The sequence below is a fragment of the Anser cygnoides genome, chromosome 10 (genome assembly GCF_040182565.1).
Source record: "Anser cygnoides isolate HZ-2024a breed goose chromosome 10, Taihu_goose_T2T_genome, whole genome shotgun sequence".
NCBI lineage: Eukaryota > Metazoa > Chordata > Aves > Anseriformes > Anatidae > Anser > Anser cygnoides.
In genome coordinates, this window is record NC_089882.1 from 21425082 (window position 1) to 21438016 (window position 12935).

The 12935-nt window shown below is 44.0% G+C and overlaps 1 protein-coding gene across 19 annotated transcripts in view; it reads right to left on the reverse strand.

Annotated features, from left to right (window-relative positions):
• The window catches only part of IQSEC1 (IQ motif and Sec7 domain ArfGEF 1), a 346189-nt gene that overhangs the window by 94792 nt on the left and 238462 nt on the right, over nt 1-12935 (reverse strand). Inside the window, exon 1 of one of the 19 annotated variants that reach the window (XM_013187653.3) lies at nt 9882-10013. The exons of 17 other annotated variants lie outside the window; for them this stretch is intronic. Coding sequence is in view for 1 of the 2 variants with exons in the window: in XM_067002849.1 (XP_066858950.1) it covers nt 3507-3670 (164 nt within the window). In the remaining variant the exon portion in view is untranslated. Of the gene's footprint in view, nt 1-3506; nt 4728-9881; nt 10014-12935 lie in introns of those variants that run through there. One more of the 19 variants, XM_067002849.1, reaches the window with a different exon arrangement.

Sequence of the window (12935 nt, forward strand, 5' to 3'; positions counted from 1 at the left end):
GCAGATTGTACTCTGATCAGCAGTTTGTATGAAATGAAGAACCAAGGTTGCAGGCTGGCTGGCGAACAACAATTATGAAAGAAACTCATACTACATATCCATAGGCCACAAAAATACGATCACTTGTCCCCTTTGACAAATATCCTTGTTTTCTGTACTGGTTTGTTGTGTGAAGTTCATGCAGCAACCTCATTTTTCATCTCCTGCACCCTAAATTCAATGCTGGTTACATGAGAAACAAATGGATGCTTGGCTATCATTCTAATCCAAGCAACAGACAGATCAGCAGAAAATTTACCTACCTAGTGAGTCCTGTAGCTAACTTTTTATGTACCCAGGAGCCAGTGATGCTTACGCCCAGACATGGAAGGACACACATTCAGCTACCTTGCTGCAACTATCTTAACATAGCAGGAGGAATAAAGCCCAAACCAGCGCTAGTGAAACACTACTTGTCACTGTTCTCAACTTTTTGCTTTTCCCCTGCATTGCCATGTGTTGCTACTTGAGCCTATCCTTGACACCGAAAGAAGGCAGGCTGCATCTTCAGGGGAAAAATCAGGCACATTGGACCCAATTCTACAAGTCTGCAGTGAGAGAAGCCACAAAATGGTCTGAAGTAACAGCTCAAGCCCGGGGGGGAGGAAACATCGTTTGGCCCAGGAACCGATAGACTTAAGCTTCAGACCTCCTCCCTGGGGTCTCCACATAGGCAGCTACATAGAAAGCTGCTCCTACGAGCAAGCTACGTGCTAGGGTAGAGTTTTTCTCTGATGTGCCTCAATAACTGCATCATTGCCGCCTAAAAAAAGGTAACTACACACAATAGTTTTTGCTTGCATTTGCAGTTGTGATCACAATAAATTTTATTCAGGTGCTGTATGGAGAGAGCAAGCCACAAAGCTCCCCAGGAAGCTGACATTCTGCTAGAGAACCAAGACCAACAAAGGACCTCCAGAGAGGCCACGAAAACAGCACACGTGCAGATGACTCCAAAATCATCACATCTACTACATCTGTAGGTTTCTGGAGGGCTTTAGAATTATTTGTTTATTTTGCATGCTAATTTTTTTTTCATCCAATAAGCTATGTAATTACAGAAAAAAGGTTTACCCTTTTGATGTCCTAAAGCATGGAAAAAGAACAAGATTGTGCCTATACCATTTGATGCATACACTTAAAAAAAAAAAAACAAAGGAAAGAGTTAATATTTGATTTCCTACATCTGACCTATGTACTATTTTACATTTTCCAATTTGTTGTTCCAAGTAACCATGCTCTAGATATGAGCCTATATTTAATATAAAACAGTCACTAGACAGCCTTTGAATTTGAATGACAGAGTTTCCTCAATTCTATTTTAATTTCTATTGTGTAGGAAAGTGTTTAGAGTGTGGGCCTTACTAAGAGATGACAGAATATCATTTTACAGTAATTCCAATGCTTTAAAAGCTGCTAAGAAGCCTCCACTGAGATGACAGGTCTTGTGAAGCACTTCGAAATGTTGTTTCATCCATTCTAGACAGGTTTAAGATAAGAAAATTCATATAATAAGATCATATATTTACAACACAGGCTAACTTGTTGAAGTATTTCTGTAATCACATTATCCAGAATTTGGTAAGACTTGCAGGATGGTCTTTCTGAGCTGAGATCTTTTTAGTTTGTTATGAGAACCAGAAAATCTGGGAGGACATTCTTGCAGGATGGGATCGTTCTTTTTATCTGCAGTCCGTCTATCAAGTTATCTGAAATTCTCTAGCAAGACAGAGCATTAGCTTCCTTTAAAAACACTGAGCTCAGGAAAGCGGAAACAGCTTGGCTCAGTATTTATGAGCCAAAATAAATAAAAATGTCAGAGGAAGTGAATATTTTAAAAGATTGGGTAAACATATCCTAAGAGGGTGGCTCACTTTTCCTAGATTGTTCAAATACCCACACTTTTGTTCCATAAGAAAACAACTGAAATGGCACTCAATGGCACAATTCTACTGTGATCACATGCAAGCCATAGAATACAGCCTCTGTTCAAGATCCTACTTGGTCAGATCACACTTGGCTATCAGCAGATGCCATTTCTTTTTATCAGTCTTTGATTCTCTTTTCTGATGACCATTTCCTTACCACGGCACGAGTAGCATCCAGTGCCTTCTTTGTGTTCTCCAAAACAACTCTCAGCTGCAAGTGTGATTTAATCCTGTTTTGATCAGCCAATTTTCTGTGGTTGAACCAACATATTAGTCCAGGGAGTAAACACAACTGTATCTACTAAAGTCTGAGCAACAGATAAGGGAGACAGAACAGCAATGTAATGATAAACCAAGGTACACAGTTCTCCAGCTTTCATTCAGTGAGTGCAACTCTTCAACATAGTTTGTCCTACTCTAATACCAAGGCTCAGTCCCAAAGGATCTTATGATACTCACTAAAGGATATCCTTCAGAAACACATATATCAATACTGTGTTCATCTTGGTTTTGAATGCTGCTTCTCCCTTTATAGATAAACACTTCTCAAACAGTCATTTCTGAGCTGTCTTAGAAAAAAACAAATAAAAGCCAACTTTCTGAATCTATCTCCACTGCTATATTTCACTGTACCCTCCAGTTTATACTCAGGAGCGATAACACAGGCTTTTTGCCCAAGCTTTGAAAACAGTTAATAGTGAGAGTCTTGAAAACGTGGATACAAGTTCACTAGAGAGCCTGGATAAAGAGACAAACTTGTTTGTTGGCAATCTGAATAAAAGCAAAGGCTACATAAACAGAAAACTCTACTCACTCACTGATTTGGTTTGCAAACTGGATTTTTATAAGAACTACCGTTTGGCTTCCAGGATGCTGTTTGTCTTGGGAGAAGCATCTGGGAAATTTTTGCTAGGCAGACACTGACATTTGTTGCAGTGGGCAGAAGTTATTCAGATCAGATATTCTGAGTGGAAGAACATGCAAAAGGATGATGTAACAGTACCCAGAAGATATAGCATTCAGATAAACAACTGGGGGTATAGCTGAGTGAAGAGAAGAAAGCTTGCAAAGCAAACATGAGGACTAACTGCATGCACAAGTGCTTCAAACTCCGATATTATTCCTGACCTCAAGCCCCAGTTATGCTATGCATCAGATGCAAGCTCGAAAACACTTCTGGTGTTGATATGCAAACATGCACACCAGGCATCTCGCTTTATTTCAGACTTCATAGATCTGACACTGCTGTAGCAAGCAGCTTGTACTAGATGCAGAAACCTCAGTAGCAATGTGAATTGCTCAGTATTAGCTCCTTTTGCATACTAATACCGTGTTCTTTTACAGCTGACAGCTACTTCACTTCTGTTGATTTCTGAGCACGAGTGAAGCAGAGGATGCACACAGATCTCTTCTGCAGGTTTCCTCATCTTTTCAAAAACAGGAAGGGAGCAAAGGCTGAACTGGAAAGCTAGAATTGGGATTTTGGTTCAGTCCCTTGCAGGAACAAGGACAAAAATGAAATAAAAGCTCTAGACCTACCTCGCTTCTGCAAAGGCTAAGGCAGTAGGTGTTTGGTCTGGGTCCCCTTGTAGTGAGAAGTCTGGTGTAAATGTCTGGCTTGAATGCACCTGTCTGCTCTGGAAGCCGAGAGAACACATCAACTCCAGTCCGGACTTAGGACTGCTGAATACATAAGCAAGCATGTGTGAAGAAAAGAAGTCCTCTGCATTTCTGTTCCTTTTCTGGCCTGCCTTCTACTTCAGAAATGTTTGGAATGTGAGTTTGGTGCTAATGAAGGTTGCTGGACTGACAGTTACACAGGGCACGGTCAGTGGCATGAAACGTTACCCTTATGAGCTCCGTGCTCCGCAGCCTCACACTCAGCAGCAGCTGATCCTGCTTGAGAAGCTGGCTCCAGCCTCAGGGCCTGCAGTACACACCTGCTCTGGGGTCCGCTTGCTGCTGCACAAAGCCTGCCGTACCCTCCCTCGAAAGGAAAGTTGTTCCTCAGGAGGCGTTTCTGTCTCGGTCCCTTTGCTGAGCTTGCCAGCCAGGCTGCCAGTGGTGCAAAGGTTGTGCTGGGAACGGGATCAAGATAAGCAGTCATGCTGCTCGGATGGAGTGAACTTGCAGACTGAGCTGCGGTTCTCTGTTTTGCTGAGTGAAGAGAATAAGAATTTCTGAAGCGTGGTGTAGCGTGAAGAGATTAACAGAGCAGCCAAGCAAGTAATGCTGGTAAGCTATAAAGTTCAGGGCAAGCACAGGGTGGGATGAAGTGACAAAACAAATGGCATTGCAGAGGAGCTGCATGACAACAGGACTGAAAGTGACACACAAACAGGGAGGGAAGGAAGGAGGAAAGAATAGCCAAGTGAAATGTAACCGGGCAATTATTTTCTTTGGCTTATTTCTTTTCCACCCAGCCTTTTATGCTTCTATTAGCAGGCTAATGTTTCTCTCACTCCAGTCCCCAAGCAAAGCTTTTGAAATTCATGTGTGCCACTGATTCAACAGCATAAAGGCATAGATAAGCTGTTCTGTGGAATACAAATACCTTCTGCTCAGACACTTAGAGCAAGCAGGGTGTCGCTCTGCCCTCCCCGTTTCCTATCACATCAGTTTTGCTGGTGATAACACACTGAAGTTTCATTTTTCCATTAGTCTATTCATCATGTTAATCAAGAGACACAAAACATCACAGTTATACTAACATGTCCTACAGACAGTATCCAACCAGTAAACTCTTATTAGCAGGAAATATTTTCCTGTTGCCCTTCACTGGAAAGAAACACATCTGAGGCCAGCCTGCTCTGGCAGCAGTTATCAAAGAAGGAAAAAGAGAGCAGTGTTTAAAAGGCAATGCTTTTTTTTTTTTTCCTTCCTTTTTTTTTTTTTTTCTTTTCCTCCCATTTGGAACCAAAGCCAAGCATATCTCTGGACAGAGCTCTGTGGAAGGGGCACACAGCTGAACCAACACCCTTCACTGCCCACTCCGTGTAACATATCAAACGCACGGCGGCACATGAGGCCGTTTCTTGAGCTACGTTCCTCAGGCCCTGTGTTTGTTCTCTGCTGGTTGCTGCCTTGCAGGTCGTCTCAACGCGTTCTGCTCTCTGCTTAAATCTTAGGAAGATTCTGTTGGAGTGCACAACATCAGTGTGAAGCTATCTGCCTCAAGCCCGAATAGGTCATCATCATCAACCCCTTGCCTCCCAAGAAGTTGGTTTTTCTCCCCTTTCTCCTCCAGTATAATTGCATTAATTATATATATCGGTGCTGCTTAGCTGTTGTGTAACCGAGGCTTTCTGTGCCTGCAAAGTGGACTTCAGCACTGCACAACTGCTTGGGAATATTGGAAAGACTAGGAAATATATTATCATGAGTTTCCTTTTTCTGTTTGTCTGTAAATATGAGTCGTTTCCACTACCTTGATTGCTGTGATCATTACTGAAAGCTCAAAGACAGTCCAGCTTTTTTTTCCTCAGCATTTTAATAACACACAGAAGAAAGACATGGGGTGCAGCGAGCTCTATTGTGATCCATAACATATGATTACACCTATTTAAACAGAACTGTCTATTCAGCACTGCCTGCAAGACACGGTGAGATGGACATCTGATTTCACTTGAAAGGTCTCAAAACGTCTGCCAAAGACCGTATTCCGCAGATGCCACGTACACAACATGTACACATGCACAAAATCACACTTTTTTTTTTTTTTTTTTTTTTTTTTAAGTATTTCTCTCTCATTGTTCAAGTATGTGAAACGCACTGGCTAATGCTGCTAGGCAGCTGTGTGAGCACAGCACTGGGAACCACGGGTTTCAGACTCTGGCGCTGCCTCTAATGTCAACTTGCCTCCGCAGCTGAACAAACCCTGCTCTCCCGCCCTCTCCCTCAGTCTTTCCATCTGGAAAAATGAAGACATTTGCATCTGTCCTGTGGGTGCCTGTGCTATGCATATAAATCAGTAAATGTTTATAGAAATGATTTGAAAATGTAAAGTTATGCATTTCTGATTTAAGGCATTTATTTGTGTTTTTCTGTGGATCAACACAAAACAGCAGAACCCCTAACTCAACTTCTTAAAGATCTGACCCAGAGTTCATGAAACTGGGTTTCCTTCGGGTTACAGCGCAGGCACCTCCTGCCTGCTATAAAACACAAAGGGGCTCTCACCGCAACTTCAGATGAACACCTAGCAGAGGAGGAATATGACACCAGAAGGCAGCGGGCTCAGCTCTCCTCCCTGTTTCTCAAAACCACGTCTCAGTTGGAAGCCTCAGGGTGCCACTACAGCTGTCAGCACCCACATCAGCACCTCTTCTACACAGTGCTGCCACACGCTAGGCACCTCCAGACCTTCGGACAGCATCGGCCTGGTGCAGGACCCACTGTTCACAGGGAAAACTTCACTGAGCCTTCTATTCTAACAGAGGCTAAAACCTTTCCCAAACTGCTTGTTCTTTGCATAAGTTAGGCCTGGGATATTTTTTATTTTTATTTTTTAGAGACCAAAAAGAACGAGGAGTGTAGACTAAACTGAATTCAGCAGGATTTTTCGCTTTGGCCAATCTGGCTGTTGAGGAAGTAGCCAATTATGGTGTTTCTCACAAGGGGCATAGATGCATTGTTCTGATGAAAAGCAACTATCTGTTAAAAAAAAACAAACCAAAACACTATTTTTTCCCCTTCCGTCTTCCTTCTTATCCTTCAAGAAATAATTTTCCCATAGATGCAGCACAGCAGCCAGATAGCCCTCTGCACTTGGGCAAATCTGAATTTTCTCCTTCTGAAGGAGACCCCTCTAAAAAATGCAGTGGCTTCTGCCTGGGGGAAGTCCCAAAACAGGACCGAGCTTGCCTGCAATTATTTGTTTCCTTAAAACAAAAATCCTGAAAAATGTAATTTCCTTTGGAGGCTGTTGGCTACTCTGAAGACTAAGCACTGGGGAAGCATTAGGTCAAACTACGGGGAGAGCAGCAGCACAGTTGTGTAATTTGCCTGTTTAAATTTGCAGCTCCCTCCAAGCACAATTGATCCCCCTTCTCCACCTCCACTAAGGGTGCATTTCTCGTTGTGGCAGTGTTGCTATTTACAGGTAAGAGACTTAAGACATTACAGCTGCCCACGCAACCCCCAGCGGTACACGGCAGAAACAGCCTTGCCCTTGCTTCATCGCAGCCGCCTGGCTCGCGGCACTGCCCCAGCGTGAGCCTGGCCTTTGTTCCTGAGCAGCACGAGAGCAGAGCAGGAGCAGTTCCGAAGAGCCCGACACACCGCTCGGCACTCGCGCAGACTAGCGACGTCCCGCCTGTGCATTAAAGCAAACCCAGTATTATTTACATCTGAAAAACCTAAGTTTGTTGGCAGCGTAATGAAAAAATGCTCCAGCTTCCTGCAGTTGCTGATGCGGTGTTTGCCCTTCACTGTTTCAAACTGGCACCGGTGTGTATGTAAATTGAGGGTTTATTGCTGCACTGCTGTTCAGCATGGGGGCCATTCGCTTTTTACTAGAGTTCCTCTGGCATAAAGAGCATGACTTGACTAGCAATAATACGAGACAGGCCTTGGCTCTACCCACTCCAAACCCAACGACTTCGTTAAGCAGGATGTATGTCCCCCAGGCTCCCGCCTCAATTTCTGTACCGTGTAAGAAACTTTTACATCCGATGCGAACAATCCTTCCTGTCCAGACTACAGTAAAGCCAAAACCACACATGCGAAAGGCTCCAGGTCTTCAAACATGTAATCACATATATAACTAAAAGCACAAAATCTTTAACTCTAATGAAGCTATGCATTTATAGATTCAAGGCCTATACTTTTTATCTTAAGATGCAAAATAATACCCTTTATTCTCATTTAATTTAGAAAAAAAAGTTTACGTCAGAAGACTTAGGAAAAAATAGAGAAATGCTTCTAAGTGGTACCATCTTTAAAACTAAAGGATAACTTGGTGAAAGAAAAAGTCATTCTTAGTAATATTTAAAGGTACTTTTGTCTTCATCAAGCACTTCTAAAAGAGCTGGATTCAGGAGTTTCTCACCCGAAGCCTGCCCACAGGTGCTGCACGCTGACTTCCCCTGGGACCAGCGGTGCCTTGTTCAGGCGCCCAGCATGTACACGGGCGGACACTTTCCAAAGCCCTGACCTGAGCAGTGAAAAGAGAAGTGCCACACGTGGCCTGCTGGGCTGCGCAGAACCACACACATGGAAAGCACCGGGAGGAACAGGACAGTTGGTGTTTACAGAGACCAAGCCGAATCACTCTGCCTGTGACCTTCTCAAAGCGGCAAACGCTCTCACCCCCAAATACCCTTTAATCCGCTGATGCAACGCCACTGACACCTCTCCGTCTGCTTAACCACGTTCCATATTTAGAAGTCAGCCTCGTTCAACCCCCCCATCTGACAGCCAGCGGGCTTTCACAGCCTACAGAACTTGCACCCAAACTCACAGGTGCCGTGCCATCCCTAGCAGATACGTTTGTAGCAATGAGAGTATGATAAGTCAAGGCATTTTTCACTGTATTTATGTAGAATGTCATAAAACAGCCATCTGGCTATGAATTTTAACTTCAACTAGCCACGCTAGGCTTATGATTTGAGGGATTTTTTCATTCTTTTACTTCTAACTGTATGTAGGCATTACAAGATCCATTAGAAGACCACCTCCAGATCCCACTACTGCGTAAGGGCTACAAGCACTGACATCTTGACAAGCAGCACGTACGAGAGGTTTTGTTTTCAAATGGGAATCTCGCAGCTTCCTGTCCGGGGTGCTGGCTGTGGTGGCAGGTCAGATTTCTGCTTCGCTGCTTCTGACCATTCATCAACTTTGGCAGAACACAGTCAAATCAAATTCAAAGCAATTTAACGTTATCGGTTACTTGGAAAAAATAGGAACGATTAATATCCCATTAAACTAAACAGACACTAGATTAGTATCTTTTAAATCCAACGACACTGACAGGAATTAACAAATATGTTTTACAAAAATGTTAAGCACATGAAATGTGTCATATGCTAAGAGGTATAAAAAATAAATGACCTCCCCGCCCCCCAACTCCCAACTATTTCATCCCCATGCTCCAGCTCTCCATTATACAACCCCAGAACAACTATACACACAGGCCAGCCTCAGAGACGTGGTATGAGACCTATCTCAAGAATCTATCTGCATTTCTGCCCTATGGGTCCATGCTTTCCTGTGTACAAGACAGACATGGGACTGGCTTTTTAAAAACTCAAAACATCCTCAGGGTTTACATTAAAACCCCTCCTTTAACAGCCGCACAGACTGCATGCGATTCTACAGAAAGATTTCACTCCCCAAGATATTCTGCTGCCTCTGCTGTAGGACCGCTTATTGTTCTGATGATTTATTTTAAAGCAGATGCTCAGAGGAGAATTAAATACATTGAGCAACAAAATCCACAGAAATTCACCAGAAGGGATCCGGGGTGGGCGCAGACTTGATTGACTAAATGCAAATAAGAAAGCTGAACCTACAGTCTGGAATCAACGCTCGCAATCTGCATAACACAGTACATCAGCTACAGTGATTAACATGCTTATTTTTTGCTGAGAACTTGATATGCATTTAAAAGAATGAAACACGACATTCTACTAATTCTAGCAAGATAAATGGATAGCCTAGCCTTTAAAAGACTGCATTTCTATAACGTTAAGGGAAACAAAACCTTTGTACATCACTACTTCAGGCATAAGAGAAAGCTATGCAATTAGAAAACGTCATCTGCTGCACTTAGAAAGCCTTACCCCCTGCCCGATACATGCACAAAGAGAATTTATTAATATTTTCCTCTGCCGTTAGCCTGATACATTAAATCATCGTCTCTGTAGCAAAGCTACTGCTGCAGCAACTTCCTGCACTGCATCATTCACCTACCTCTGACTTCATTGTTCCACAGGCCATGAATAAATAAAATCAAACATCCAGGTGGAGCTGTCACAGTCTCCCTTTGCAGTGGATGTGCTGGAATAATACAAAAAGCGCAAGCTGGTCCTACAGGAGGATAAAGCTGGGTCAGTGCCTCGTTCTGGAGCCGGGAAGTGCAGGGCTCTTGCTGCCGGATCCGCTGTACTGCTCAGCACATTTACCTCGCGGCGCCGCGATGGGCCGGACCTCCCAGCTTCTGCTCAGCAGCGTTCATAGCCCAGCGGACCCCGAGATATGCCACATCGCCACGGCAATGCTGGCCAGTAAAGCAACCTCCCAGCAAGGTCAGTGCCCTTTTCAGCCTTTCAAGATCTATCAGACAGCTTAAGCAGCAGATGCTAAACTGTAGAGATGTGATGATGCTACGTGCTCTCCCCCAGGACTAAATTACCTTCTAAATTTGGTACTAATTCTCAGGTAATATTAAATTCCTCAGCCACTCAGCCCCAAACAGGGTATACTACTGACTCCCTCAGTACTTCTTGAACTCTGCCCATTGCCTCTGCCAGACTTTGGTGTATCACTGGACGTGCTGAATGCCCGCAGCTCTGCCTACCTCTGTCAACAGAATGCAGGGCTCAGCACCTTGCACTGAAAAACCCAGTGCACAGGCTTCTCCAGACTTCCAAGGAAACAAGGTTTCACATCTCTTTGCAGAAAAAGTATCTCCTTTTAACACTGAAATGCACATTCAGTGCTTGCTGTTACTGTGGCGTTTTAATGCATCTTGAAATAAAACCCAAAGCGCTGGCTAGATTGCTGATATTTCTTTGTGCATGGCAGCTCAAACCAGTTTAGGGCTTAACATCATAAATTCCATTAAAAAGCAACAGTGTTTACATGATATACCTAACTCATGAAACTAGAGCTAAGCTTTCACTTAGCTCACTAGCTGCCACGGTTTATACAACAGCAAATCACAAGACAACTAACAAAAAAACATAGAACAAGATCTGTTCAACTAAATGCCAAATCTTTTCCACTATTTTTACACAGGGGCTTGGATATACCTTGAAAAGGTAAATTTTGAAAAAAATATTTCCTAACTACATTTCTGGAGTTTTGCATACATCCGTAGTGAGTGGTGGATTAGGAATTTCAGATAAGGAAGCATCCTTATCCCTGTTTGGGATGGGATTGCAGTGAGCTCAGCCAGCCAGAACTTGGGGCCCAAGGGTTTTTCCTTGGATTTAGGAAAAGGATTGGAAAAATTATCATGTACTGCTTCAATTCCCTTCCTGTTTACCAGACTCGTCTGATCATGAAATTACTAGATTTCAGTCAGGTCTGTTAGTTGTCTCGGATAGCATTAGTAATGGTTGCTCCCAAAAGGAGTCTGTCAGCTGAGCAGGATGGGAAGCTCTTTCAATAGAGGAGAAGCATGACAAAAGTGACATGTAACTGAGGGCAGTCAGGGCTTTTCCCTTCTGACAATCTATACCTTGTGAGCTACTGTGCGGTATCTGGACACCAGGCCGCCACACCTCACCCCCTCTATCAATCAGTGCACCCTGGCCTCCCTCGTGCACCCGCTCCCCCCGTTCCTTCCTCACTGGGGGGACAACTTCCCAGGCTGCTGCACAGGGACCCGCTGCTCCCCGCACGCTCCCTTCCACCTTTCCAACCTTTTGGTTCACCTCTGCAGAGACACACGAGGCAGATGCTTTTTATGAGACAGAAATAGAGCATTCAAAGGGCAGGAGTGCTGACGCGCAATTTTGGGCGAATTCCTTATGCAGCCAAGTGAGCTCGCTGTAGAGCGAAGGCTGTGAGCAGCCAGCACGTTTCCAAAATGTAAACGTGGCCACACAAAACCATTAAAAAGATAATTCACCCAGCACAGGAAATTCAAAAGGACTACAAGGGTACACGAGCATGGCTGTGTGTTCGTCTCCCATCTCGCTTTCTTCAGCGCTCCCACTCGCTCCTTCAGCACCAGGCCAGCATCTCCAGAGCAGCCAGGAGCTCCCCGCTGCCTCAGAGGGCAGCGTGGCCAGAGGGACACCTCTCAGCACAGAAATCACCTGTGACGGTTCACCTGCTCTATGGTTCCTTCATCAACTCTGCCATATAACGTGCCATCAAATAAGAGAGCTCTCTCCCAGAGTTCAAGGTCAAAATACAGATAAACCCAAATCTCACACGGAGCTTCACCGTGAACAAAAGGCCTTGCAGCCTAGGGCGACCTCCTGCACACAGGCCTCGTATCGTTGCCTCTGGAATTTCTTTCCAGCAAAGAGGTGAAAAAATGACAGAAAAAGCAATGTCTAAATTCAAAGTCTGAGTGTGCTGCCTCTCCAAAATACACATGAGAAGTCCGTAACAGCTTGCTTCAGTTTTCCCTGTGGAAAAATGGGAGATAATTTCCTCTCCCTTCTGTTACACGCTTCTGAAATTGTCAAGGCAAAGATGCTGAATAAGTACAGAATACCATCAAAGTTCATACTGCTATGAACAGTTTATATTGCCCTCTCACTGATAAAATCATGAAGACTGCCAGCCTGCATGCTTCAAGACCAGCTGGAGCTGGGAAGAAATCTCCTCATATGAGGCTGTCTGATTATCTGGCTGGGGGACGGCGTTCATCCTTTTACTATATTAGACCTCAAGAAATGCTAGTCTGATAAATTTTACATTTTTGGGAATAGCTCAGTGTCTTTGTGTTATTTTTCCCGTGCTGCTGAACTTATTTTGCAAGATGGAGGAGCCATCATTTTGTAAACGTTGATTTAATTCTCCTGCTCTTTTTCTACTTGAAACCTCCTAATAGCACAAGTGGCCTCAGCCTGGCTTAAACCAAATGAGCTGTGATGTCATGACGAGGATTTTGACCTTCAGAGACAGAAAACACCATTCCGTGGAACTCAAGCATGTGGGATGAGGCACAGATGCATGAGAAAAGCAGTCAGGGCATGAAGTAGCCAAACCAGACTCAGTGATCCCGAGAAAAGCAGGAACACTGATAAAAGCTGATGAATGGCATTTAAGTGGCTGCCTTGCTTT